Source organism: Eumetopias jubatus, unplaced genomic scaffold, assembly GCF_037043125.1.
Source record: "Eumetopias jubatus isolate StellerSeaLion01/CBP00866 unplaced genomic scaffold, mEumJub1_p1.0 scaffold_9, whole genome shotgun sequence".
NCBI lineage: Eukaryota > Metazoa > Chordata > Mammalia > Carnivora > Otariidae > Eumetopias > Eumetopias jubatus.
Window position 1 is genome coordinate 65,535,729 of NW_028274815.1, and position 25,601 is coordinate 65,561,329.

A 25,601-nucleotide genomic window follows, 5' to 3' on the forward strand; every position below is an offset into this window, starting at 1 on the left:
CTTTTCAGAGACACTGGAGTAATGGTTAAGCTATATCCAAATATGACTGCGGTACTACTTCATAACACACAACTTGATCAACGAAAGGTAAAAAAAAAAAAACTTGATTATTTTTAAAACTGCCTTAAAATCATCATAGTGAAATTACCTGGGTTGATGAGGATTGTGCACTTTGTCCACTACTAGCCTAAATATAGAAAACTGAAAATGACAGCGATGTTGCTGACAAAAACTTTTTACACTATTTAACACAGGTATTTATGTTTGTACTTGTATGATGGAATAGAAATACTCTTGAGTTAACACATCTATAGTTAACATATAACAGTTACTTTTTAAAGATACCTACCTATAGCCCTGTCTTCCCAATTTTCTTGGCCAACCAAGCATGGCAAGATAAAACTAAAAATAAGAAACTGTTCAAGAAAACAATAGGTGCAGAGGATAATAGGAATGTTTGGTTTACCAAATATTGAAATATAAAGCTATAGAGAATGAAACAGTATATTACTGACCTAGAATTAGACACCATGCAACAGAAAATAGAGACAGAAATCGTCCAGTTATATACATGGGAATATAATATATACTAAAAGTTGCATTTTCAGTCTGAAGAAACAAAGATGATTCAATACATTGTATTGGAATAGCTGGTTTTCATGAAGCACAATGTCTACTCTTCTTATTTTAAAAAGATTTATTTATTTTAGAGAAAGACCACAACTGCTTGAGTGAGGGGAGGGGCAGAGGGAGAGAGAGAGAGAGAATCTCAAAGAGACTTCCCTGCTGAGTGCAAAGCCCCACACAGGGCTCGCTCTCACAACCCTGAGATCATGAACTGAGCTGAAATCAAGAGTCAGATGCTTAGCTGACTGAGCCACCCAGGTGCCCCTGACATCATTTTTAAAAAGTATATGGCTGGCGCCTGGATGGCTCAGTTGGTTAAGCGACTGCCTTCATCTCAGGTCATGATCCTGGAGTCCCAGGATCGAGTCCCGCATTGGGCTCTGCTTCTCCCTCTGACCCTCTTCCCTCTCGTGCTCTCATTCTCTCTCTCTCAAATAAATAAATAAGAAATCTTTAAAAAAAAAAAAAACGAATAGTATAAAAAGTATATGGCAAAATTACAATAAAGTTGAAAGGCAAGTAGCAACTTAGGGGGAAAAGATGTATATAACATATGAGAGAGGCTTCATATGCACAGGGTTTGTATGGATCGGTAAGAAAGGTCAATATCAACAGCAATTTATTTTAATTAAAGATTTATTATTATTTTTTTAATTTTAGACAGAGAGCATGGGCGAGCAGGGGGAGGAACAGAGGGAGAGGGAGAGAATCTCCAGCAGACTCCATGCTGAGAGGAGAGTCCAACTCAGGGCTTGATCTCACGACCCTGGGATCATGGCCTGAGCTGAAATCAAGAGTCAGATCCTTAGCCCACCGAGTCTCCCAGGCACCCCAACAGCAATTTTTTTAAATGCAAATAAAACTAAGTTATTTCACAACGTTCAGAGAGTTGAAAATTACCAGTGTGGGTAAAAATATGGAGGAAAAAATGGACATCCTCATACACTTGAGGTACTGTTGTAGGAATGTAAATTGGGACAAACTTTTTGAAGAGTGTTTGGTAAATGTGCATGAGTGCCTTTGGCCCTAGAAGTTCAATATTAGGACTTTGTTCTGAGAGAATAATTTGAGTAAATGAATACATAATTGTTGCAACACTGCAGTTATCTACAGAAAGGTTGGAAAAAATAGTACACTGGACACACATATACATTACATCTAGATTCAGTAATTATTAACATTTGCAATACTGGAATTTGAGGGGTGCCTGGGTAGCTCAGTCAGTTAAGCATCTGCCTTCAGCTACGGTCGTGATCTCAGGTATGGGATTGAGCCCTGCACTGGGTTCTCTGCACCACAATGAGTCTGCTTCTCCCTCTCCCTCTCCCTCTGTGCCCTACATTCACTCCCACCCAATAAATAAAATCTTAAAAAAAAATACTGGAATTTAAAATGAATTAAATGACCATCTTTGGGGATCAGTTAAACAAATTATATAGTTTGAACATTCAACTGTACTGTTTCATTTATTGATATAAAAGGATGTCAACATATTATTGAATGAAAAATCAATGTATTAGAAAACAAGCTCAATAAGGTCCATTTTTACAAATGCAGTACATATTAAGTAGACATTTGAAGGGATACTTGTTAGACTTTCAGCAGTAGTTATCTAAAAAGTAGAGAGGTTTGGATGATTTTTGCTCTCATTTGAATACATATTATTTTAAGCCTTTATAATCAACAGATTTTATAATCAGAAAAAAAAATAAAACTTTCCACTTAAAAAATGTGTACTACTATGGATATTAAGAAATTATGCACAACAACTAATAGATGAACATGTTCTCTTTCAGATTAAACATCCCACTGCCCTCGGATTAGAAGTTGGCCAAGAAATTCAGGTACTTGTATTCAACTTTTTAGCCTTAAAGTTGTAAACTGTACTCGAAGTTTCAATTATTTTTTTTTTTTTTAAGATTTTATTTATTTGACAGAGAGAGACACAGCGAGAGAGGGAACACAAGCGGGGAGTGGGAGAGGGAGAAGCAGGCTCCCTGCTTGGCAGGGAGCCAGATGCGGGGCTCAATCCCAGGTTCCTGGGATTGAGCCACCCAGGCGCCCAATAATTTTTTTTTTTTTCAAAAAGCTAAAAGAATCAAATCAGCATCTGTAATTTGTATTATTTATGTGCTGTGCTTTTTTTTTTTAACTTTGCTTTTAAACAGACTAAGGATTTAAGGTGCAATTCTTTCCCTTAGGGAGCTTGCGGTTTAGTTAGAACAGTAGTCCCTCTTCAGAGCTTTTAAAAATACATGAAGTCAGTAATAGCTATGCAGTGATTTGCAGACAGGACAGGAGAACTCTGAAAATGTAACTGTGTTAAAGGCCTTGAATGTCATATTTAAGTTGAGACTTTAATTGGTTCTATACTGCTTACAGCTAAAAATTTTTGAGTTTGATGAAAGCCATGTTGTTTCTCCTTTTTTATAGTTTTTTTTTGAGTTGATAAAGGAAGTCATTGCCAGTCTGGTGTGGTTTGGTTTGGTTTGGTTTGTCCATTCCACATTTTGTTCCAACTATACCTACTACCCATGACCTGAGTAACCAAGGCTTCTAATTTATTCCCAATCTGTAGTCCCATCGTTCAAGTAGCCTCGAGGGAAGATTAAGAACTAAGACTAAGACCTAGTATCTGTATAAGGTTGTGCTTTTACATCAGAAGGGACTTAAAAACTGCCACATTTCCCTGACTTGTGTTGTCTAAAGTCAAGCCAAATAATCCCCAGTGTGATAGTCCTTTGAGGAATAGTGTGAATGACCTAACCATCATCCTGTATGGTTTATAGTACCCTTAGGCTCAGAAAGCCCTTGTCTAGAATCATTCACCATGGCTTTCACTGTTCTTCCAGTATAGGGACCTGGCCTAGGAGGAAATAAGGCATAGTTGAGTCTAACAGAAGATTATAATAGGGCATCTAAATACCCGTCTCTTTTCTTTTTCTTATAAGAGCTATTTAACGAAATTAGATTTATTACCATCTACCTCTACTTAGCACTAATCTATGCTTTCAGCAAAGTAAAAACATTAATCATCGTTTTGTTATGCACCATATAAATTTAAATATCTTCTAATTTGGATGTTGATCACTGTACTGCAACTGTAAAAGTAAATTGGCTTCTTTAATACAGGTGAAATACTTTGGACGTGATCCAGCTGATGGAAGAATGAGGCTTTCTCGTAAAGTACTACAATCTCCAGCTACAACTGTTGTCAAAACTCTAAATGACAGAAGTAGCATTGTAATGGGAGAATCTATTTCACAGTCATCACATAATTCCACCCAGTGATTTTTTTCTTCAAGAGAATTCTAGAGTGATATTCTGTAGTGCAAAATTTCAGTAATATCTTCTAATGTGTAGATTTATATACAGTATAAATATATTCTAATGATTTGTATTAAAATGCACATTTTATGTGGTCTATTTTTTTATTTCAAGAGCTACCTATATTCTTATTTACATTATAAATTAATATTATTAAAACTAAACCATTTATACATCTTCAAAAAGATTACCCTTTAGTTCCTATAATTCTGAAATTGCTTAAAACCTTAGAAATAACAGATCACATTTGCTACTGGATATCTCTTCCTACCTATCTTCTTTTTCTTCTTTGTATATAGTAGTGACAGTTTACTCTTAGTCATCTAATGGCTCACCTCTGCACAAGAGCTGTAATTGGCTACATCTCTTTCACAAACTGGAACTTGCCATATTCAAAGCCAGTTTCTTTAGTACAGTTAATGGATATAATAAGTTGAAGGAGCTACTTTGATCTGCTTTTAATGATATACCACCTTTCAAATTGGTCACAAAACCATAAATGTAGTGGAATAAATATTATAAATGGGATCCTAATTCAAATGAGGGAGTACATTTTTCAAATTTAGAAAATATTTAGAAAATACAGAAAAATCATTTACTCATCAAATAGAGTTAGGTCATTTTTTGAGTATATGTTGCAAATGTATGGATGTTCGTGGTATAAAGGATGGAAAAATCGTGGTTTCCAGTTAATGTTTGAAACAGTCCTATATAGAAGCTGTTAACATAGTTATTAGTAATTGCTATAAGATGTTCATTTTAATGATTTAATATATTACATAATTCCACAAAAAAGTAAATGGCTTATGCAAGTTCTAATTTAGAAAGAATATGCAATCCTGGAGGAAAAGCAAGATGGTGGAGGAGTAGGAGACCTAAATTTCGTCTGGTCCCAGAAATTCAGCTAGATAGGGATCAAACCATTCTGAACACCTACGAACTCAACAGGAGATCAAAGAAAACAATAGCAGCAACGCTCTGAACAGAAAAGCGACCACTTTCTGGAAGGCAGAGGTGCAGAGAAGTGAATCCGAGGTGATATCCAGGAAGACAGACAGCAGGGGGAGGGAGCCTCCGTCAGCCAATACCGGCAAGTGATAGAGGCCCAGAGCACAAAATCAGAACTTTTAGAAGTCGGCTCCGCTGAGGGATGACGGCTCCAGTGGCTAAGCCAAGTATGGAACCCTCACTGGGACAGTGTGGTCTCAGGACCCTCAGTGTCACAGAAGGACTGGGGGTGCCTGAGTGCAGCAGAGCTCCCAGGTATCGGAGCGGGGAAGCCGGCTGCAAAGACAGAGCCAAGGAGTGGGCTCTCAGCTCGGGGTTGCCATAAACCGTGATCCGTGGCACAGTCGGGCCAATTCTCCACCAGCAGGGACCCAACAAGCGGCAGATCGGGGAGACTCCCCTTCCTTCCCTGGGAGGAGCAGCGCAAAAGCGTGCCGCAGGAATCTGCTGGGTTTGGACACTGCAAATGGGGTCGTGTGCCAGAGATAGAAACGCTCGGTCACCGGCCAGGTAAGCACGGAGTGCGGCCGGAGACCGGGGAGATGGGAGTGACCGACTGCTTTTCTCTGGGGGCTCACTGAGGAGTGGGGCCCCAAGTTCTCCACTCCTCCAGGGCGGAGATTGGGAGGCCGCCATTTCCACTCTCCTCCAAAGCTGTACAGAAAGCTTGCAGGGAACAAAAGATCCCGAGAGCAAACCCGAGCTGATTAGTTAGCGCAGCCCCCGGCAAGGGCAGTGCACTTCTGCCTCCAGCAAAGACATCTGAGAACCACTGCAATAGGCCCCTCCCCGAGAAGATCAGCAAGAACAGCCAGCCAAGACCAAGTTTCCTGATCAATGAGAAAGGCAGAACGGCACGCTAGGGGAATACAGCACATAGAATTAACTGCTTTTTTCCCCCTGATTCTTTAGTCTTTCAGAGTTAATTTTTTTTTTAATTTTTCTTTTTCCCTTTTTCAACCAACATCTTATCAATCCCTTTTTTAAAAAGCTTTTTTATTGGGCGCCTGGGTGGCTCAGTCATTAAGCGTCTGCCTTCGGCTCAGGCCATGATCCCAGGATCCTGGGATTGAGTCCCACATCGGGCTCCCTGATCTGCAGGAAGCCTGCTTCTCCTGCTCCCACTCCCCCTGCTTGTATTCCTGCTCTCGCTATGTCTCTCTCTGTCAAATAAATAAATAAAATCTTAAAAAAATAATAAAAATCTTGATTTTTCATTTTGAGAGTCATATTCCATTCCTCCATACTAGTTAACCTCATTTTTGGTATATATATAAATTGTTCTCTCTTTTAAGTTTTGGGATACATTTCTTCTAACAGACCAAAATATAATCTAAATCTCTATAGTGTAGGCTTTGTTCTAGTCTCCTGCCCGATCACTTTCTCTCTTTTTTTTTTTTTAAATTTCATTTCTTTCTTTTTTCAACAAACTTCTTACCAATTCCTTCTATAAAATCTTTTATAATTTTCATCTTTACATTCATATTACCTCCCTTCACCATATTTACCCTTATTTTTGTACATATATAAGCTTTTCTTTCTTTAAAATTTTGGGAGGCAGTTTCTTCTAAGAGACCAAAATATGGCCAAAATCTAGGGTGTGGCACTGATCTATTCACCAGCCCGATCATATTTGATCATACTCTTTTTTTTTTTTAATCTTTTTCTTTTTTCTTTCCTTCTCTTTCTTTTCCCCCGATTTCAGGTCTCTTCCGATTTGCTTAGTGTATATTTTTCTAGGGTCGTTGTTACCCTGTTAGCATTTTGTTCTCTCATTCATCTATTCTCCTCTGGACAAAATGAAAAATGGAAAATATCACCTCAACAAAAAGAACAAGAGGCAGTACTGACTGCAAGGGACCTAATCAATATGGACATTAGTAAGATGTCAGAAGTAGAATTCAGAATGATGATTATAAAGATACTAACTAGGCTTGAAAAAAGCATGGAACGTATTAGAGAAAAACTTTTTCGAGAAATAAAAGAACTAAAATCTAACCAAGTCAAAATCAAAAAGGCTATTAATGAGATGCAATCAAAAATGGAGGCTCTAACTGCCAGGATAAATGAGGCAGAAGAGAGAATTAGTGACATAGAAGACCAAATGATGGAAAATAAAGAAGCTGAGAAAAAGAGAGATAAATGACTACTGGATCATGAGGGCAGAATTCGAGAGATAAGTAATACTATAAGATGAAAACATATTAGAACAATTGGGATCCCAAAAGAAGAAGAAGGAGAGGGGCAGAAGGTATATTGGAGCAAATTATAGCAGAGAACTTCCCTAATTTGGGGAACGAAACAGGCATCAAACTCCAGGAGGTACAGAGAACCCCCCCTCAAAATCAATACAAATACTTCAAAACCCCAACATCTAATAGTAAGACTTATGAGTCTCAGAGACAAAGAGAAAATCCTGAAGGCAGCTCGGGAAAAGAGATCTGTAACCTACAATGGTAGAAACATTAGATTGGCAACAGATCTATCCACAGAGACCTGGCAGGCCACAAAGGACTGGCATGATGTATTCAGAGCACTAAATGAGAAAAATATGCAGCCAAGAATACCATATCCAGCTAGGCTGTCATTGAAAACAGAAGGAGAGAGAAAAAGCTCCCAGGACAAAAAAAAAACTAAAGGAATTTGCAAACACGAAACCAGCCCTACAAGAAATATTGAAAGGGAGTCTCTAAGCAAAGAGAGAACCTAAAAGTAACATAGACCAGAAAGGAACAGACACTATACAGTAACAGTCACCTTACAGTCAATACAATGGCACTAAATTCATATCTTTCCATAGTTACCCTGAAGGTAAATGGGCTAAATGCCCCAATCAAAAGACACAGGCTATCAAGTTGGATAAAAAAAGAAGACCCATCGATATGCTGCCTGCAAGAGACTCATTTTAGACCCAAAGACACCTCCAGATTGAAAGTGAGGGGGTAGAAAACCATTTACCATGCTAATGGACACCAAAAGAAAGCTGGGGTGGCAATCCTTATATCAGACAAATTAGATTTTAAGCCAAAGACTATAAGAGATGAGGAAGGACACTATATCATACTTAAAGGGTCTATCCAACAAGAAGACCTAACAATTGTAAATATCTATGCCCCGAACATGGGAGCAGCCAATTACATAAGCCAATTAATAACAAAAGCAAAGAAACACATTGACAACAATACAATACTAGTGGGGGACTTTAACACCCCCCTCACGGAAATGGACAGATCATCTAAGCAAAAGATCAACAAGGAAATAAAAACTTTAAATGACATACTGGACCAAATGAACTTCACAGATATATTCAGAACATACCATCCCAAAGCAACAGAATACACATTCTTCTCTAGTGCCCATGGAACATTCTTCAGAAGAGATCACATCCTAGGTCACAAATCAGGTCTCAACCGGTACCAAAAGCTTGGGATCATTCCCTGCATATTTTCAGTCCACAATGCTTTGAAACTAGAACTCAATCACAAGAGGAAAGTCAGAAAGAACTCAAGTACATGGAGGCTAAAGAACATCCTATTAAAGAATGAATGGGTCAACCAGGAAATGAAAGAAGAATTAAAAAAATTCATGGAACCAAATGAAAATGAAAACACAACTGTTCAAAATCTTTGGGATGCAGCAAAGTCAGTCCTAAGAGGAAAGTATTAGCCTTTCTCAAGAAACAAGAAAGGTCTCAAATACACAACCTAACCCTACACCTAAAGCAGCTGGAGAAAGAACAGCAAATAAAGCCTAAACCCAGCAGGAGAAGAGAAATAATAAAGATCAGAGCAGAAATCAATGAAATAGAAACCAAAAGAACAGTAGAACAGATCAATGAAACTAGGACATGGTTCTTTGAAAGAATTAACAAGATTGATAAACCCCTGGCCAGACTTATCAAAAAGAAAAGAGAAAGGACCCAAATCAACAAAATCATGAATGAAAGCGGAGAGATCACAACCAACACCAAAGACATACAAACAATTATAAGAACATATTATGAGCAACTATATGCCAGCAAATCAGATAACCTGGAAGAAATGGATGCATTCCTGGAGATGTATCAACTACCAAAACTGAACCAAGAAGGAACAGAAAACCTGAACAGACCTATAACCACTAAGGAAACTGAAGCAGTCATCAAAAATCTCCCAACAAACAAGAGTCCAGGGCCAGATGGCTTCCCCGGGGAAATTCTACCAAACATTTAAAGAAGAATTAATACCTATTCTTCTGAAACTATCCAAAAAATAGAAATGGAAGGGAAAACTTACAAACTTGTTTTATGAGGCCACCATTACCTTGATCCCAAAACCAAAGACCCCATCAAAAGGGAGAATTACAGACCAATATACCCAATGAACATGGATGCAAAAATTCTCACCAAAATACTAGCCCATTATCCAACAGTCCATTAAAAGGATTATTCACCACGACCAAGTGGGATTTATTCCTGGGCTGCAAGGTTGGTTCAATATCTGCAAATCAATCAATGTGATACAATACCTTAATAAAAGAAAAAGCAAGAACCATATGATCCTCTCAATCGATGCAAAAAAAGCATTTGACAAAGTACAGCATCCTTTCTTGATCAAAACTCTTCAGAGCATAGGGATAGAGGGTACTGACCTCAATATCATAAAGCCATCTATGAAAAACCCACAGTGAATATCATTCTCAATGGGGAAAAACTGAGAGCTTTCCCCCTAAGGTCAGGAACATGGCAGGGATGTCCACTATCACCACTGCTATTCAACATAGTACTAGAAGTTCTAGCCACAGCAATCAGACAACAAAAAAGAATAAAAGGCATCCGAATCGGCAGAGAAGAAGTCAAACTCTCACTCTTTGCAGATGATATGATACTTTATGTGGAAAACCCAAAAGACTCCACCCCAAACCTGCTAGAACTCATACGGGAATTCAGTAAAGTGGCAGGATATAAAATCAATGCACAGAAATCAGTGGCATTCCTATACACCAACAATGAGATAGAAGAAAGAGAAATTAAGGAGTCGATCCCATTTACAACTGCACCCAAAACCATAAGGTACCTAGGAATAAATCTAACCAAAGAGACAAAGAATCTGTACTCAGAAAACTATAAAATACTCATGAAAGAAATGGAGGAAGACAGAAAGAAATGGAAAAACGTTCCATGCTGATGGATTGGAAGAACAAATATTGTGAAGATGTCAATGCTACCTAGAGCAGTCTACACATCTAATGCAATCCCTATCAAAATACCATCTACTTTTTTCAAAGAAATGGAACAAATAATCCTAAAATTTGTATGGAACCAGAAAAGACCCTCAATAGCCAGAGGAATGTTGAAAAAGAAAAGAAAAGCTGGTGGCATCACAATTCCGGACTTCCAGCTCTATTACAAAGCTGTCATCATCAAGGCAGTATGGTACTGGCACAAAAACAGACACATAGATCAATGGAACAGAATAGAGAGCCCAGAAATGGACCCTCAACTCTATGGTCAACTAATGTTCGACAAAGGAAAGAATGTCCAATGGAAAAAATACAGTCTCTTCAACAACTGGTGTTGGGAAAATTGGACAGCCACATGCAGAAGAATGAAACTGTACCATCCTTACATCACACACGAAACTAGACTCAAAATGGTTGAAAGACCTAAATGTGAGATAGGAGTCCATCAAAATCCTAAAGGAGAACACGGGCAGCAACCTCTTTGACCTCAGCCGCAGCAACTTCTTTCTAGAAACATCACCAAAGGCAAGGGAAGCAAGGGCAAAAATGAACTATTGGGACCTCATCAAGATAAAAAGCTTTTGCACAGCAAAACAGTCAACAAAACCAAAAGACAACTGACAGAATGGGAGAAGATATTTGCAAATGACATATCAGATAAAGGTCTAGTATCCAAAATCTATAAAGAACTTATCAAACTCAACACCCAAACAACAAATGATCCAGTCAAGAAATGGGCAGAAGACATGAACAGACATTTTTCCAAAGAAGACATCCAAATGGCCAACGGACACATGAAAAAATGCTCAACATTGCTCGGCATCAGGGAAATCCAAATCAAAACCTCAATGAGATACCACCTCACACCGGTCAGAATGGCTAAAATTAACAAGGTAGGAAACAACAGATGTTGGCAGGGATGCGGAGAAAGGGGAACCCTCCTACACTGTTGGTGGGAATGCAAGTTGGTGCATCCATTCTGGAAAATAGTATGGAGGTTCCTCAAAAAGTTGAAAACAGAGCTACCCTATGAGCCAGCAATTTCACTACTGGGTATTTACCCCAAAGATACAAATATAGGGATCCAAAGGGGTATGTGCACCCTGATGTTTATAGCAGCAATGTACACAATAGCCAAACTATGGAAAGAGCCAAGATGTCCACCGACAGATGAATGGATAAAGAAGATGTGGTACACACACACACACACACACACACACACACTGGAATATTATGCAGCCATCAAAAGGAATGAAATCTTGCCATTTGCAATGACATCGATGGAACTAGAGGGTGTTATGCTGTGCAAAATAAGTCAATCAGAGAAAGACATGTATCATATGATCTCACCGATATGAGGAATTCTTAATCTCAGGAAACAAACAGGGTTGATGGAGTGGTGGGGGATGGGAGGGATGGGGTGGCTGAGTGATAGACATTGGGGAGGTTATGTGCTATGGTGAGCGCTGTGAATTGTGTAAGACTGTTGAATCACAGACCTGTACCTCTGAAACAAATAATACATTACATGTTAAAAAAAAAAAAGAAGAAGAAGATAGTAGGAAGGGTAAAATCAAGGAGGGGGAAATCGGATGGGGAGACGAACCATGAGAGACTAAGGACTCTGAGAAACAAACAGGGTTCTAGAGGGGAGGGGGGTGGGGGGATGGGTTAGCCTGGTGATGGGTATTAAAGAGGGCACGTACTACTGAATGGAGCACTGGGTTTTATACGCAAACAATGAATCACTGAACACTACAAGAAAAAAAAAAGAAAAGCTTTGGGGTTAAGCATTTTCCTACTCAGGGGTTCTCTAGGAAAAGTATGTCAAGTAATAGCACAAACTAGTACTCAAAATACCTGTAGGGTCATATGTGGACTAAAAGAAATTTCCATCTTTGTTTACAAAAAAAAAAAAATATGCAATCCTTTTATAAATCTGACAAAATATTTGTATATTCATGACTCAAATAGCTCATAAATACTAAAAATGTAGTTGGTCAAATATTTTTTTAAATATGTATATTTTATATATAGTGTGTAAAATAGTATGGTAGGCACATTTTCTGAAATACTGAAGATTAATTGAAAATGACACTAAATATAAACTCTATGCTTTGTACATCTGATTTTTAATAGTGACAAAAATCTTTCGTTCTCACTTGCCTTCTGTTTAAGACATAAGCTTGGGGCGCCTGGGTGGCTCAGTAGATTAAGTGTCCAACCCTTGATCTCAAGGTCGTGAGTTGAAGACCTGCACTGGGTTCCCCAATGGGCATGGAGCCTACTTTACAAAAAAGAAAAATGTAAGCTTTAATGGTAGCATTTCAAAATTGTAATTTTTTTTAAGTTTTCTATTTTCTTTTTCAAAGGGACTCCCAACTACTACTGGGAGAAAAACGAAGCTAGTTCCTAAATTCTAGAGACCAGTGGTTCCACAAAGTGACAGTATAGCCCACTAACCACAAACCACCAAAAAGATTCCATTTCCACTTAAACCAAGATCCTACACTTTATATCTGAACTTATATTTTTGTCTTCATTCAAATTTTGGTAGTTTTCCCTACTCTTCATGAAGTACTTCTAAAAGTGCAATTATATGCTAAAAACACTATAATGACTAAAATTGAAGTGCCCATCTTTGGTAGTTAGTGCAATGCAGGTACTTACAAGACCCTTCCCTTCATATTCTTTGTTACTGACACTCCCCTGCCCATAAAGTACCGTTTTTATGCAATAAGTTTTTCATCTCTTACAGAATATTTTATATTTCTGGATCGAAGATAGAAGGGTAAATATCAGTATCTTTCTTAGTTCAGTTCTGCCAAGCATAGTATTAATTCAACACTTACTATGTTCCAGACACTATAAAGTGTGCAAAGAATGCATCAGTAAACAAAACATCAAATTCCAATGTTCACATTCTAGTGGATGGAAATTAACAGTAAAGTATATAGCATGTCAGGTGGTAGTAGGTTTTTTAAAGAAAAACAACTGGGTAAAGGGATAAAATGATCAAGAAAAGGTACTATTTTAGATAAAATGATCCAGAAGATCCAGAATGGCCTAAGTAGGTAACATTTGAGCACACATCTGAATGAAGTGGAGAAGATGTGCAGCTATTTTGGAAGGAGAATTCCAAATGAAGGCACTAACAACTTCATATTCAATTGGTATTTTATGTTTAGAATGAAGCAGCCTTTTCATTTTATAAACCAATTTAACAGTTTTCCACTCCTTAATCCTGTGCTTTTTCTTCACCAGAATTAGCAAATTTTATTAAAGAATACAAGTCAAGACAAGGCTAGTACAAGGTGATATTTTCAAAGCACTTAATCAGGCAAGAATATGCTTGGTTACTTGCAAAAAGGTGGACAATGATGTTATCCAACAGGCTTTCATAAAATTCGAGGCCAATGAGTTGAGACCAGGGTGAAGGGGCACAAACCAACATAAGCTAAAGCAATTGTGGGAGTGGGAAGGGATGCTCACAGGGCCATGAATTTATTTCACAGAAGCCAAGTCACACTCCCTGTGGCTGGCTGGCTCCAGCACTGTATATCATGAACAAAGGCCTTCTCTCTCTCTCTACCCTTCGCTTTGGAGTCTCCTGGCCTCTCATTTGTACTGTGCATACAACAGCTTATTCTTACATGCAAATGTTAATGTGATGTATCATACTGATTGATTTGCAGATGTTGACCATACTTGCTTCCCTGAGGTAAATCAACCTTGATCATGGTGTATGATCCTTTTAATGTACTGTTGAATTTGATTTGCTAATATTTTGTTGAAGACTTTTGCATCCATGTTCATCAGGGTTATGGCCTGGCCTGTAATTTTCTTCTCTGTGGTGTCCTTGTCTGAGAAGGATAGGTATTATATCTTCCAATGTTTGGGAGAATTCACCAGTGAAGCCATCTGGTCCTGGACTTTTGTTGGGAAGTTTTTGATTACTCATTCACTCTCCTTGCTAGCAATTGGCTTATTCAGATTTTCTATTTCCTCAAGAGTCAGTCTTGGAAAATTGTATATTTCTAGGAATTTTTCCATTTCTTCCAGATTATCCAATTTGTTGGCATATAATTGTTAGTAGTGGTCTATTATGACCTTTTGTGTTTCCATAGTATCAGTTGTAACTTCTTTCATTTTTTTTTATTTGAGCCCTGTCTTTTTTAATCAGTGAGACTACCTAAAGGTTCATCAGTTTTGCTTATCTTTTCAAAGAACCACCTCTTCATTTTACTGACCTTTTCTGTTACCTTTTTAGTCTCTATTTCATTTATTTCCACTCTGATCTTATATACCTCCTTCTACTAACTTTGGGCTTCATTTCTTCTTTTTCTAGTTCTTTTAGGTATAGGGTAAGCCAGATCCACAGGCAGCAGCTTTCAAGGTATGTAAATATGTAGTCTTGTGGGTTTGTAATCGTAAACCCTGCTGACTTTCAGACCAGGAAATCTGGAGTTATCCCCAGGGTGACAACTGCTAAACTCTTGCTTTAGGCATATATAATAAGCAGCTTTCGGGGAGGTATCCGTGAACTGCTATATGGCCACGGGAGAACACTAATATGGTTATCTCCCTGCCCATCTTCCCTTGGGGGCACCTCTGTAGCCTATGAATATATGGCAAACCTGAATCCTGCCCCTCAGGCTGAAGCTCCAGGACAAGAAAATATGCCTTTCTCAAATGAACTCTGGGGGTACATTTCAGTCTGCTGGTTGTGCAGTGCCCTTGGGGTGGTAACCTGTGAAAGACTGAATATTTTAGGCCCAGGGGTTCCAAAACAATCCCTCCTGGCCACCAGCGCCAGGCGCTCAAGGGGTGTCCCTTGTGTGGGCTGTACATGCCCACTGGTTGGCACAGTAGACCATGAGGGCAGGGCACTCAGCTGGAGCAAGATAGGCCTGGGTTGTGATGGGAGCAGGACACTTCTACCTGAGCTAACAGGCTGGGTGTGGGGGAGGTGTGCAAAAATGGTGTCTGCCAGCACCTCTGTCCCCAGAGAGTCCCAACAGGTTCCTGTCTCTCTGGCAGATGCTGTAAGATTAGCAAATGAGTTTCCTAAGCATATGGTCTAGGTGTCTTTCAGACTTACTTTTGTGCTGGGTCCTGGGATGAGTGGGTCTATGCATGAGTCCTTTAACAGTGGATATTCCATTCCCTAAAGCTCTGTGGTTGTAAGCCCTGTTGGTTTTCAAGGCCTCGGGGGCTCATCTCTCTGATGCAGTTCCAAAGGGCTGGGGTGCCTGGTATGGAGCACAAACCCCTCACTCAGGGATAAGCCCTGTATTATGAAATTCCTCCCAAATGTTGGTCTCTGGCCTAGGGTGGGGTTTCTTGAAAGACCATGTATTGCCTCTCCTACCCATCTCAATGTGGCCCTTTTATCCTTTGTTCTAGAGGTGTTTCATATGTAGCTGTAGATTTGTTCTGTTCATGGGAGGAGGTGAGTTTAAGATCCCTTATATTTTACCATCTTGAAGTCCTCCCGATAAATTGTCTTAATAAAATATTGACAAAAGCTATTAGGACCAAGTAGATCTGTGGAAATGCAGGAATGGTAAGAATAAGAATACAATTCATTATAAAGATTTTACAAAAGAAAAACTATATGATCACCAGATACAGAAGAGGCAATTTATAAAATTTCCAAGAATGTTTAAAATATTAGGAAACACTTAACTCGTTAAGTGTTATCTATGAGAAAGAAATTAAGAACTAGTATACAACACTGGGGACATGACTATTAGAGTCAGGACAGAATGAGAATCACCACTATTACTCTCATCGGTGTTCTCAGGTCCTAACCAGCAAGATAAGATTAAAAAGAGGTTGAGAAGAAAAACATGCAGATGATCTTCTTAAAAACACTTTCAATTGGTACAAAACAATTAGTTAGAACTAATAAGTGAGCAATAACCATTTCATTTTCTTTCATTGGTGGGTTTTGCTTTCATACATAGTTTGAAAGTTCTAACAAATGTTTACTTTCCTTCCAAAATATATTTCTAAGTAATGGAAGACAAAATAAGGCATTGTTAATATAATGATATTTCAATTGTGTGAGTATATATGTATGTACTTGCTATATATAGGTATGCCAAAATAAATAGGTATCTTCTCTAGGAGTCAAAAGCTGCCATGGTATAAGCTCATTTCCTCTCACTTTTTCCAGGCTTCCAAGAGCTAGCTTAGCAGTAAATCTGCCCCATCCTGTTGGGTCCTGGCCAAGGTTAAATCTTCTGTTCCAAGGGTATCCCAAATCAATGAAATCTTGAGTATCCAAGCCCCCTTGATCAAGGACCCTCAAAGTCCAATCCTAAGTGTACTTCTCTGGCTCCTTGGTAGTACATGCTAGATTATTATTTCAGTTCCTTCAGTGTGTAATCTCTTTGCTCCCTAGGCCCAGCAGTCCCTAGGCGGATTATGCTGAGATTTAACCCTAGCTATCACAACCTCTCAGCTAGGATAAGAAATGAGAGCAACTATGGAAGAGGTCTTTTTGCAAGGGGAGGGAACTGTTACCTCTTTTAGGAAGCATGTGCCACTTCTGCAATCCCTGAGAGTTCAGGGGGTATCTGCAGAATCAACATCTTCACAGGTACCCCCATCCCATATTTCAAGCTTCAGGATTACCCAACCAGGACCCTAACTGCATAGCAGCCCCCCTTAAGCTGAACATTCAAATTATCTTTAGAGCTCTGTAACTCTGTCAAATCCCATGTCTGTTCTTCCATTGCAGGAAATAAGGACCTTTTTTTGAAACCCACTCTCCCTCTGCAAGGCAGTAGTACAACTTAATTGGCCAGTTCTGCTCTCCTTGTAGGCACTGTTTTCCCCGTATTTTTCAAATGCTTGAATCACTGTATAGACAACAACATTCCCCTCTTATGGGATGTTTTCCTAGATCACTACTGGTCAAATCAGTAGTCAAGTGACCACCTTGTGCCAAGGACTGAGTAAACTATTCCCCAAACCCCATCTTACTGCCTGATTTCTTATACTACGCCCTGTACCACCTATGTCAGTTCTGGCCCTCAAAGATACAGTTGCCACGAAGGGATTAAACATGTATGATACTGATTAGAGGAAGTGTCTGTGAAGGATAAAACAGGCTCAGGAATTGACAGGGACAGCCTACAGACCATAGTACAAGTTTGACCTCTACAAAAGAGGGACGGTAAGGAAATACTGGGTGGAAAGAGCTTCAGTGTAGTTCCAAGAAAGTCTCATCCAGACTGCTACGAAGTTCCCCAAGCCAAAGTTGCCCATTGAAGGAGTTCTGCACTAGGTAGTAAAAGGTAAGTATAGTATCAGTGCTATGCTCAGTTAATGACTGGAAGCAGCTCGAGGTCTTTATGGCTTCAGCTCAAATGCAATGGTGGATCCAAAGGGGTGGCAGCTGGCTATCAGTCAAGTATGTTCCCCAGAGTAGGTTCTCTTGAAGGAGATCTAAATGGTGCACTGATATGGCCACCATATCAACCAAATACCAAAACAAATAATAAAACTATAGCAATTAAAACTGTCATACTACAGTTGACCAACTAAAACAATGAAAACAGTATGAGTTTAGACTCAAATCCACATACGTGTATGTACACGTGTCTGTAGATTTACTAAAGACTATGACTAAAATAGCATTTCAAATTATTTCATATATAAATGATACTGAGAAGTGGCTCTCCATTTGGAGGAAACATTTTAAATTGGCACTTCACATATACAAAAAAAATCCAAGGGAAATACAGAATTAAACATAAAAAAACATAAAAACATGTTAGAATACCTTTGTCAAAAATGCAAAATTAATCAGTTAATTTTTTTTTAAGTATAAAATCCAAAGGACAAACACAGTAAAAGAGACATCAGACAAAAGATTTTAACAAACGTCATTTGCATGGCAAGCAGATGGTAGAGCACTAGTGGACCTTAGCAGAACAGAGGAAGTTATAACCTAAATGGCCACAGAGGTGATCAGAGAAGAGAACTAATTATCTCTACAACAAATCAGAAAGGATCAGGGCTTAGAATCTGAGGACAGGGTCAAAGTCTATATAGAGAGGGGCTACACAATTGGATCCCCTTCCCAATCCCACATAACCAAAGGACTACCATCTCCCTCCACACATACTCATACCCATACAAGCCCTTTGAACACTGCCTCCAACACCACCACCTCAGGAGACTGAGATTTATTTTATGAACTAGGAGAGACTTTCATTTGGAGACACTAGTCACAGTAGTGGGAAATTGTGACAAAAGGGTTAAAAGGAGTGCTTAAGTGAAAGCTTAAATACCAAACAGATGAAGGACCTCTTGCCTCCTTCTTCTGCCTTTACTCTGAGTATGAGGAAATATCTGGAGAAACTACACTCATCCAGAGAAAAGACTTCTAAAAACATGTGGTAAGGTGAATGGGAGGGGCTGTGATTGAAAACGAAAATCACCCCAACAGTCCATAGCCTTGCTCTTCAGAGTAGAGAGCCAGCCAGGGTTTGGAACGGGCCAAACCATGGAGAGCTTTGTATGCCATTCTAAAGAACTTTATCCTACAAGAAATCAGAAACTGTTGAAAGATGCAAAAACAATATAATAGGATCAAATTTGTTTCAAACTATCATTCAGTAATGTATCAAGAATTGACTAGTTAGATAGAAACTAGAGATACCAATCTAGAGCTTTCAAAGATGTAATTTAATCTCAGTTGATTTGATAGGGTAGTTATTAAATTACTTGCTAGGGAGAATGTCAAACTGAGTAGTAAACTTCTACTCGTAAACTTCTAACTTTCAACAGTTATTGAGTACCTGCTATGTTCCACATCCTCTGCTAGGCACTAGAGATAAAATGGTGAGAAAAAACAGTTCCTTGAACTCACAGAAATTTGTCACCTAGATGTAGAGACAGTTATTAATCAGAAATCATACAAATAAAAATTTAAAAATTTAAAAAAAATCAATAAACCTAAAGCTACAAGTATGACAAATGCTACAATGGAAGGGTGCATGGTGCTGTAACAAGAAGATAAAATTGATACTCTGGTTGTCTTCCTACATCTCTTTTACCGTATCACATGGTGTAATATCCGTGGGATTTGGGTGGAATTAACCCCAGGCTCCAATGACAGGCCCTGATTTGCCTCAGCCAATCAGTGCTTGACATTCCCTAGACCTCAGATCTCTGGGTTCAAGGGTAAGGCATGTGGACCTGTATTAGTCTAATCACAATGTAACTGGGAATACGTGAAGAAACTCTTTTTTGCTGTGAATGAAGAACTGTGGAACCTTGTGAGCTCTTGGCCACTATCTTAAGACACAAAAGGAGTCAGCCTTAGTGTGAATTTGACAGAGCAGAATACAGAATTGAGAGGCAGAAGGAAATCAAGTTCTCACTGATACTGTCAAGTCAATCAAATCTACCCAAGGTTCCTCTTTATCTCTCGATTTTCCTTCATATGAGCCAATAAATTATCTTACCATTTAAACCACTTTGAATTGGGTTTTTTGGTACTTGTAATATTCCAAAGGGATATTGTCTAGAGAGGGGAGTCAGAAGGGTCCTTTATGAAAGTGATAACTGTGGCAACATCTGAGGGATAAAGCAAGAATTGCCATGATATGACTGGAGGGAACAAAGTTCAGACAAAAAAGTATCAATTTTAACTTAGATCAAGTAAGACAAGTTGAAAAATGTCCACTGGCATTATTAACATAGATATCTTAAGTTAGTTTGTAAAGAGCCTTATGATGAGAGCAAGGTGCTGGGGTGGGCAGTGTGACGGAAACCAGAATGGGTTCAATTGAGGAATAAGTGGAAGGTGAAGAAATGAAGGGAGTATAAACAACTTCAACCCTTAAATAGTTTGGTTGTAAAGGGGAAAAGAAATAGGAATGTGGCTAAGAGGATATAGGTTATCAGTTTTGATGGTTTACTTAAATGAAGAAGACTTAATCACCTTAAGGAAAAATGAGTGAATATAGCAAAAAACTTTCATAAAAGCATTTTCTTAAAAACATCTATCAGAAAGGGTGACATTTCAAGGGTATGAGTCAATGAAACAAAAGCCCAGTTTACCCTGTAGAGATTAACAGGATATTTTTTTAAACCCTCAAGAATTAAAAAATATAACATGTCTTCCAGGGACATTGGCAATGATGGTAGATAGTTTGAGCTGTCACAGCTGGAAGAGAGGGTGCAATACTACTGGCATCTGGTGGGTAAAAATAAGGGATGCTGCTAAAATCTTGTTTAGCACAGAACAATCTCTCACAACAAAGAATTATCCAGCCCAAAATGTTAGTGGTGCTAACGTTGAAAAACCCTACTCTAGGAACTTAACATCAAGTAAATTGGAACACATGAAATAATTTTGGTAAATCATTTATTATTTTAGGTTGGAAACTACTGGAAATGACACATATATACATAAATAGGAGATGGTTTAAATATACTAGGGTACATATGTACAACAATATGTATAGTATTCCATTATATATAGGTTTAAAGACACTGGTTTCCTTATTATCCCTCTCACTACAGCCACATGGCTTTGTATTTGCTTTTCTGTTTTCTCATGCTCTCTTCCCTTGGGGACATGTATGGCTGCCTGCCTCCCTCAGAGGCCTTCCTCAATGACACCATTACCTTTCCCAAGCTCACTAACCTTTTGCTACTTTTATTTTTTGGTATTAATATTTATCAGTATCTGGCATGTATTTGTTTATTGTCTTCCTATACTAGAATGTAAGCTCCATGAGAAGAGGGGCCTTTTCTTTTTATTCACCATATAGAACAGTATCTAACACATAGTTTATGCTCAACAAATATTTGAATGATTGAGTAAATGCAGGAAATAACTCTTATTTCACAATTTTGTCCAGAGTTAGTTCTATTTGTAGGACATTAACCTCAACACATACGGTGTTAAAGTGACTTCTGTATAGTTTTCATTCCTTTAAGTTATATGTAACTTACCTGTAAGTTCTTTTAGGCCAGCAACATATTATGACTTTGTTCACCCTGTCCCCTCAGCCTTGAACACCTTCCCAAGCCAAAGTGCAAACTCCCACTTAGGGATCCTCTAACACCAGTTCCAAACTTATTCTGTGAAGCTTTTTCTGACCCAAAACAGAAAGGTCATTTTCTCTGGGCTCAAAATGCATTTGTCCACATCAATCACGGCAATTAATGGGCCCTATTATTACATATAACTACCTAATTCAAGTACCTTTTCTGAGGTCCTCTATAGATTTTTTTAAAAATGCGATGTATCCAGATTTTGAAATTATAATTTATTTTTTATCAGGCGCCTGTTCTATGTAAGACGTCTCACGTTTTTAGTGCATCGCCGAAGGGTGTGCACACATACGATCTGGTCAAAACAAAAGCACGTTTTGACGAAACCCCTGATAAGTAATGACTACAACCCCCAAGATGCGCTGCAGGGTCAACGTGTGCATCGCGTCTGTTTTCACCTTTCAGACTAATGAGTGGAAAGAACTGACGACAGAACAAGCTGAGAATGTCTTTAAAAACATATTCTATCAAGAACGAACGAGCACTGAAATAAACGACTGCCCAGCACATGACTGGTATCCACCGGGCAATGTTTGACGATTAATGTGATGTTTGACAACGTGAATGTCCAGAGAATTCCTCCTTCGCTTATTCAGCGCAGAAGACCTCCCGATAGATAACGCAAAAAATGCTCGTAAGAGAAACTCAAAAATATCAAAACAATGCTCTTAGATATGTTAAGCAGGTAGGTCCCCTCCATTTCCCTTAACTTCTCTTAAGACTTATTTTCCGAGGTTACAAACACGGAAAGAGCACTGCATTTCCTGAGGTGGACAGTATGCTTTTCAATTGCCAGCTACCAAACGCCTAACAGTGATACGCTTTGGCGGGAAATAGGAATTTGTCAACACACTAATGTACAACATTACAATCGCCTGGTGGTCCATAGAACACTTCCTGAGATGTTTAACAGATTCTACAACGAGTTTTAGTGGGTTTCGGGTCCCCGGAACTTACAGGGCTCAAAGTTCCTACGTATTCACGGCAAGAATTTTAAGGTATTTTTCTCCCATAGGCTGACACGGTCAGCTTCCATTAAGGAGTGCGAGCACATTTCCTTCCTTTTTGCTCAGGCTTAGTCCCGTCCAAGGATGCGTACCTCCCAGGTATGCTTTACTTTTTCCTCAGAGCTGGGTCCCACGGCTCGTCACACCCCAGGGGCAGCCAGCAACCACTCAAAGGAAGATCGAAGACCTGCCGCCTCAGAAAGGAATCTCGCGGCACCAGACGGGACAGGGAACTCGCGAGAACCGACCACCCGGCGGAGATCCCGCGCCAGCAGGCGGGACCGAGAAAAGAGGAAGTCGCTCTTAGACCCTCCCACATAGGTCCAGTACCCCGCCTCGCGAGAACACCGAACACTGCCGGCTGGGGAAGCGCGTGCGAAAAGCAGAGGCGCCGCGCATTGGGCTCGTCGGCCGCCGTAGCCCCTGCTAGGACAGCCCGTGCGAGCCTGCTGGAGGAGGAAGAGAAAGGCAGAGAGAATCGGGTTACAAGATGGCGGAGCTGTAGTAGTTACGGCGGCGGCGGCGGCGGGAGAGCGAGCTCTGGGGGGCAAAGGGAGGGGAGGGTGGGTGTGTGCGGGGGTGAAGTGAGAGGTGACCGGGACTCCGGGCGGAGGGGTCTCGGTGACTCTTGTTGCCCCTTACCGCGACTGAACCTTGGGAGCCATGGTGAACTCGGGCCTCTCCGGAGCCGCCGCCGCCGCTGCCGCCACCGCCGCAACCGTCTCTCAAGAGTGAGGGGCGCGGACGAGGTGAGCGAGGAGGCGGCGGCCGAGGCGGTGGGGACAGCAGCCACCATGTCGGATACGCGGCGGCGAGTGAAGGTCTATACCCTCAACGAAGACCGTCAATGGGACGACCGAGGCACCGGGCATGTCTCCTCCACTTATGTGGAGGAGCTCAAGGGGATGTCGCTGCTCGTTCGGGCTGAGTCCGACGGTAAGGTTATTGGAACATAGCATAGGGGACAATCAGTGCCTCCGGTTTGGGCATAGCCCTGGTGTTTAGGCCCTGGGCCGGGTACTGTTACTGCCACATCTTGGGACAGCGCTTTGGTTTTGTGCCTGTACTTCAGTACGGTAAAAACAAACTACTTTGTCCGGATTTACCCTCAGTCAAACGTTGATTCTGTTCCCCCGCCTCCTATCCCTATTAAGGATTTGACTCCTTCCTCTCCAGTCTCGCCTTTGAAATGGGAGAGAGAAGTGCGAACGGAGGAGTAATGAGAGACAGGAGTAGTTTTCTTCTCGTCCTAGGGAGCTGACCCTCCCCCTCCCTTTATTTTTTGTTTTCTTATCCATTATATGTCTGTTGAAAAAGCTTAGTGAAACTTCACTTTCTGAGTGGGTTTTTTTTTTTAACCCATTTTACTAACCAGCCCCTTTTGCCCCAGGCGACAGGTGCTGGGGAAAACCAAAAGGTACCTTTTCCTGTGGTTATTGCAGACTGTTGCCACGATACGTGCACGCACAAGCATATCTATAGTCTGGGATCCCCCCAGGCTGCCTTTGTAGAGGTTGCCATGAAGAAGTGGGTACTTTACAACTTAAACAAGTTAGGACACCAGAACAGATTGTAAACTTGTATCCGTTGGTTTATTGTACGAGTCATGTGTGAAGAATTTTTAAATTATAAAATGTAGAGCATAATTAAAACCTTTCTCACTGTAATCTGAACGCCTCGATTTGAGCAATTATGTGCAGATAATAGAAAAATAACAATCTTAGATTTATTCTTGTATTTTGTACTCTTGCACTTTCCCTTTTAAATAGTTACGGACATTTATTTCTATATGAAGTGTCCTTCATTATGTTAAGGAGAAAAGGATAAATGCAGTTCTGTAATTTGTGTACTAAGTACTTAGATTCCTGTTGTGGTCCTTTGTAATTTGTTTTGTTAAACTGGAAATGCAATAAAATAACTTTGTTAAAAAGAGCTTGGCTTCAAGTAGTCATTTAGACCTTAAAATTTTCATTTCAATAAAATTTTAATGGACATCTAGTCTCCTTATATTTTGGGTCTGAATGTTGATCTTAGGTGGATTTTTTTTTTCCTTTAAGAGTATATGGGGGATAAGATGGTGTGTTCTGTATGAAGCCCAAATCTGAAGAGAAAAACGTGAATCAGAATACATTTGATTACTTCACATGTCTAGCTAGGGAAGGAGAACAAGTTTGTTTTTTTAAATTAATATTCAGATATTTTATTCAGAATTTTATGAATTGAAATTTACAAATACTATTTTTTATCTTTCAGGATCACTACTCTTGGAATCAAAGATAAATCCAAACACTGCATATCAGAAACAACAGGCAAGTAGTTGTTTATCTTTAATTTGAAAGACTTCATCTGTGATCAAGGAAGTATTAATCTGACAAACATGGGAAAGCTTTCCTGACAAGAAAAAACATGTTTGGTAAACAGAGTTACACATTCTGTTTTTTCCTGTAGGTCAAAAGTTTCAAACTAAAAAGTGAAAGTTTTTGTACTGGCAGTAATTTATTATCTTTGAATTGAGCCACTGTTAGTTTATGTTAGAATACAGAGTATTCATTAGTCTTTCTTAAACTACAGATAGCCAGATATCTTATACCCTGTATACTAATAAGCCTTTTATTCTCAATCACATTTAAGGGAAATGACATAAAAGAATATTCAAAGGGGTACTCTTTAAAGCAAGGAGAGCCTGTTTGTGGTGTGAAATTCGATCCTTTGATGAAAGCAAAGGTAGAATTTTTGAGGTAGAAGCATTTAAATCCTGTTCTTTAATTGTTGTATATTTTAAATCAGTGGATACTTTATAAAAAGTGTACATTGCCAGTCATGTAATGTTTTCTGTTAATATTTACTGTCTTATTTGGGAAAAGAAAACCTGTGTTGTGTTTCAGTGTGCCCAGTTACTTAACCTGGAAATGGCAGCAGTGATTCAACCTTTTCTTCTGTGAATGTTTTCATTTTTATTATGAAAGATTTCAAAATTGAAAAGTATAGAAAATGTGTGTCTGTGTAACACCACCAAATTTAACAATGTTAACATTATACCATGTTTGTTTCTAATCTTTGTAACGTTGAACATTGTGGATAGAGTTAAAGCCCCCTTTGTGCCCATCTCATTCTATCCATTCTCCATCCTCCCTATAGGTAACCATTATTCTGAAGTTGATGTATTATTTCTGTACATGTTTATATACCTTTTTTGCATATCTATGTATCCATAAATAATATGTAGTTTTTTGTGTGTTTTTAAACTTTACATGGTTGATCTCATGCTCTTACGTGTACTCTGAACTTTCATTTTTCACCCAACAGTTAATTGGAAGATTTGTTGAT

General features: G+C 39.3%; 2 protein-coding genes and 1 long non-coding RNA gene across 5 annotated transcripts in view; 2 read left to right on the forward strand and 1 right to left on the reverse strand.

The window, feature by feature from the left end:
* The window catches only part of PNPT1 (polyribonucleotide nucleotidyltransferase 1), a 44,318-nt gene extending 40,286 nt beyond the window's left edge, over positions 1–4,032 (forward strand). Inside the window, exons 26-28 of the mRNA XM_088026528.1 lie at positions 9–87; positions 2,424–2,471; positions 3,760–4,032. Of these exons, the coding sequence (XP_087882654.1) occupies positions 9–87; positions 2,424–2,471; positions 3,760–3,918 (286 nt within the window). The 3' untranslated portion in view covers positions 3,919–4,032. The remainder of the gene's footprint in view (positions 1–8; positions 88–2,423; positions 2,472–3,759) is intronic.
* LOC148163550 (uncharacterized) overlaps positions 1–22,544 on the reverse strand; it is a 178,127-nt gene extending 155,583 nt beyond the window's left edge. For both annotated transcript variants that reach the window (XR_015768955.1, XR_015768954.1), the window contains exon 1: positions 22,367–22,544. This is a non-coding gene — a long non-coding RNA (uncharacterized LOC148163550). The remainder of the gene's footprint in view (positions 1–22,366) is intronic.
* Positions 22,545–22,835: 291 nt separating this feature from the next.
* The window catches only part of PPP4R3B (protein phosphatase 4 regulatory subunit 3B), a 62,595-nt gene continuing 59,829 nt past the window's right edge, over positions 22,836–25,601 (forward strand). The window contains exons 1-2 of one of the 2 annotated variants that reach the window (XM_028103888.2): positions 22,836–23,210; positions 24,528–24,583. In XM_028103888.2, the coding sequence (XP_027959689.1) occupies positions 23,069–23,210; positions 24,528–24,583 (198 nt within the window). In that variant the 5' untranslated portion in view covers positions 22,836–23,068. The remainder of the gene's footprint in view (positions 23,211–24,527; positions 24,584–25,601) is intronic. The other variant, XM_028103887.2, reaches the window with a different exon arrangement.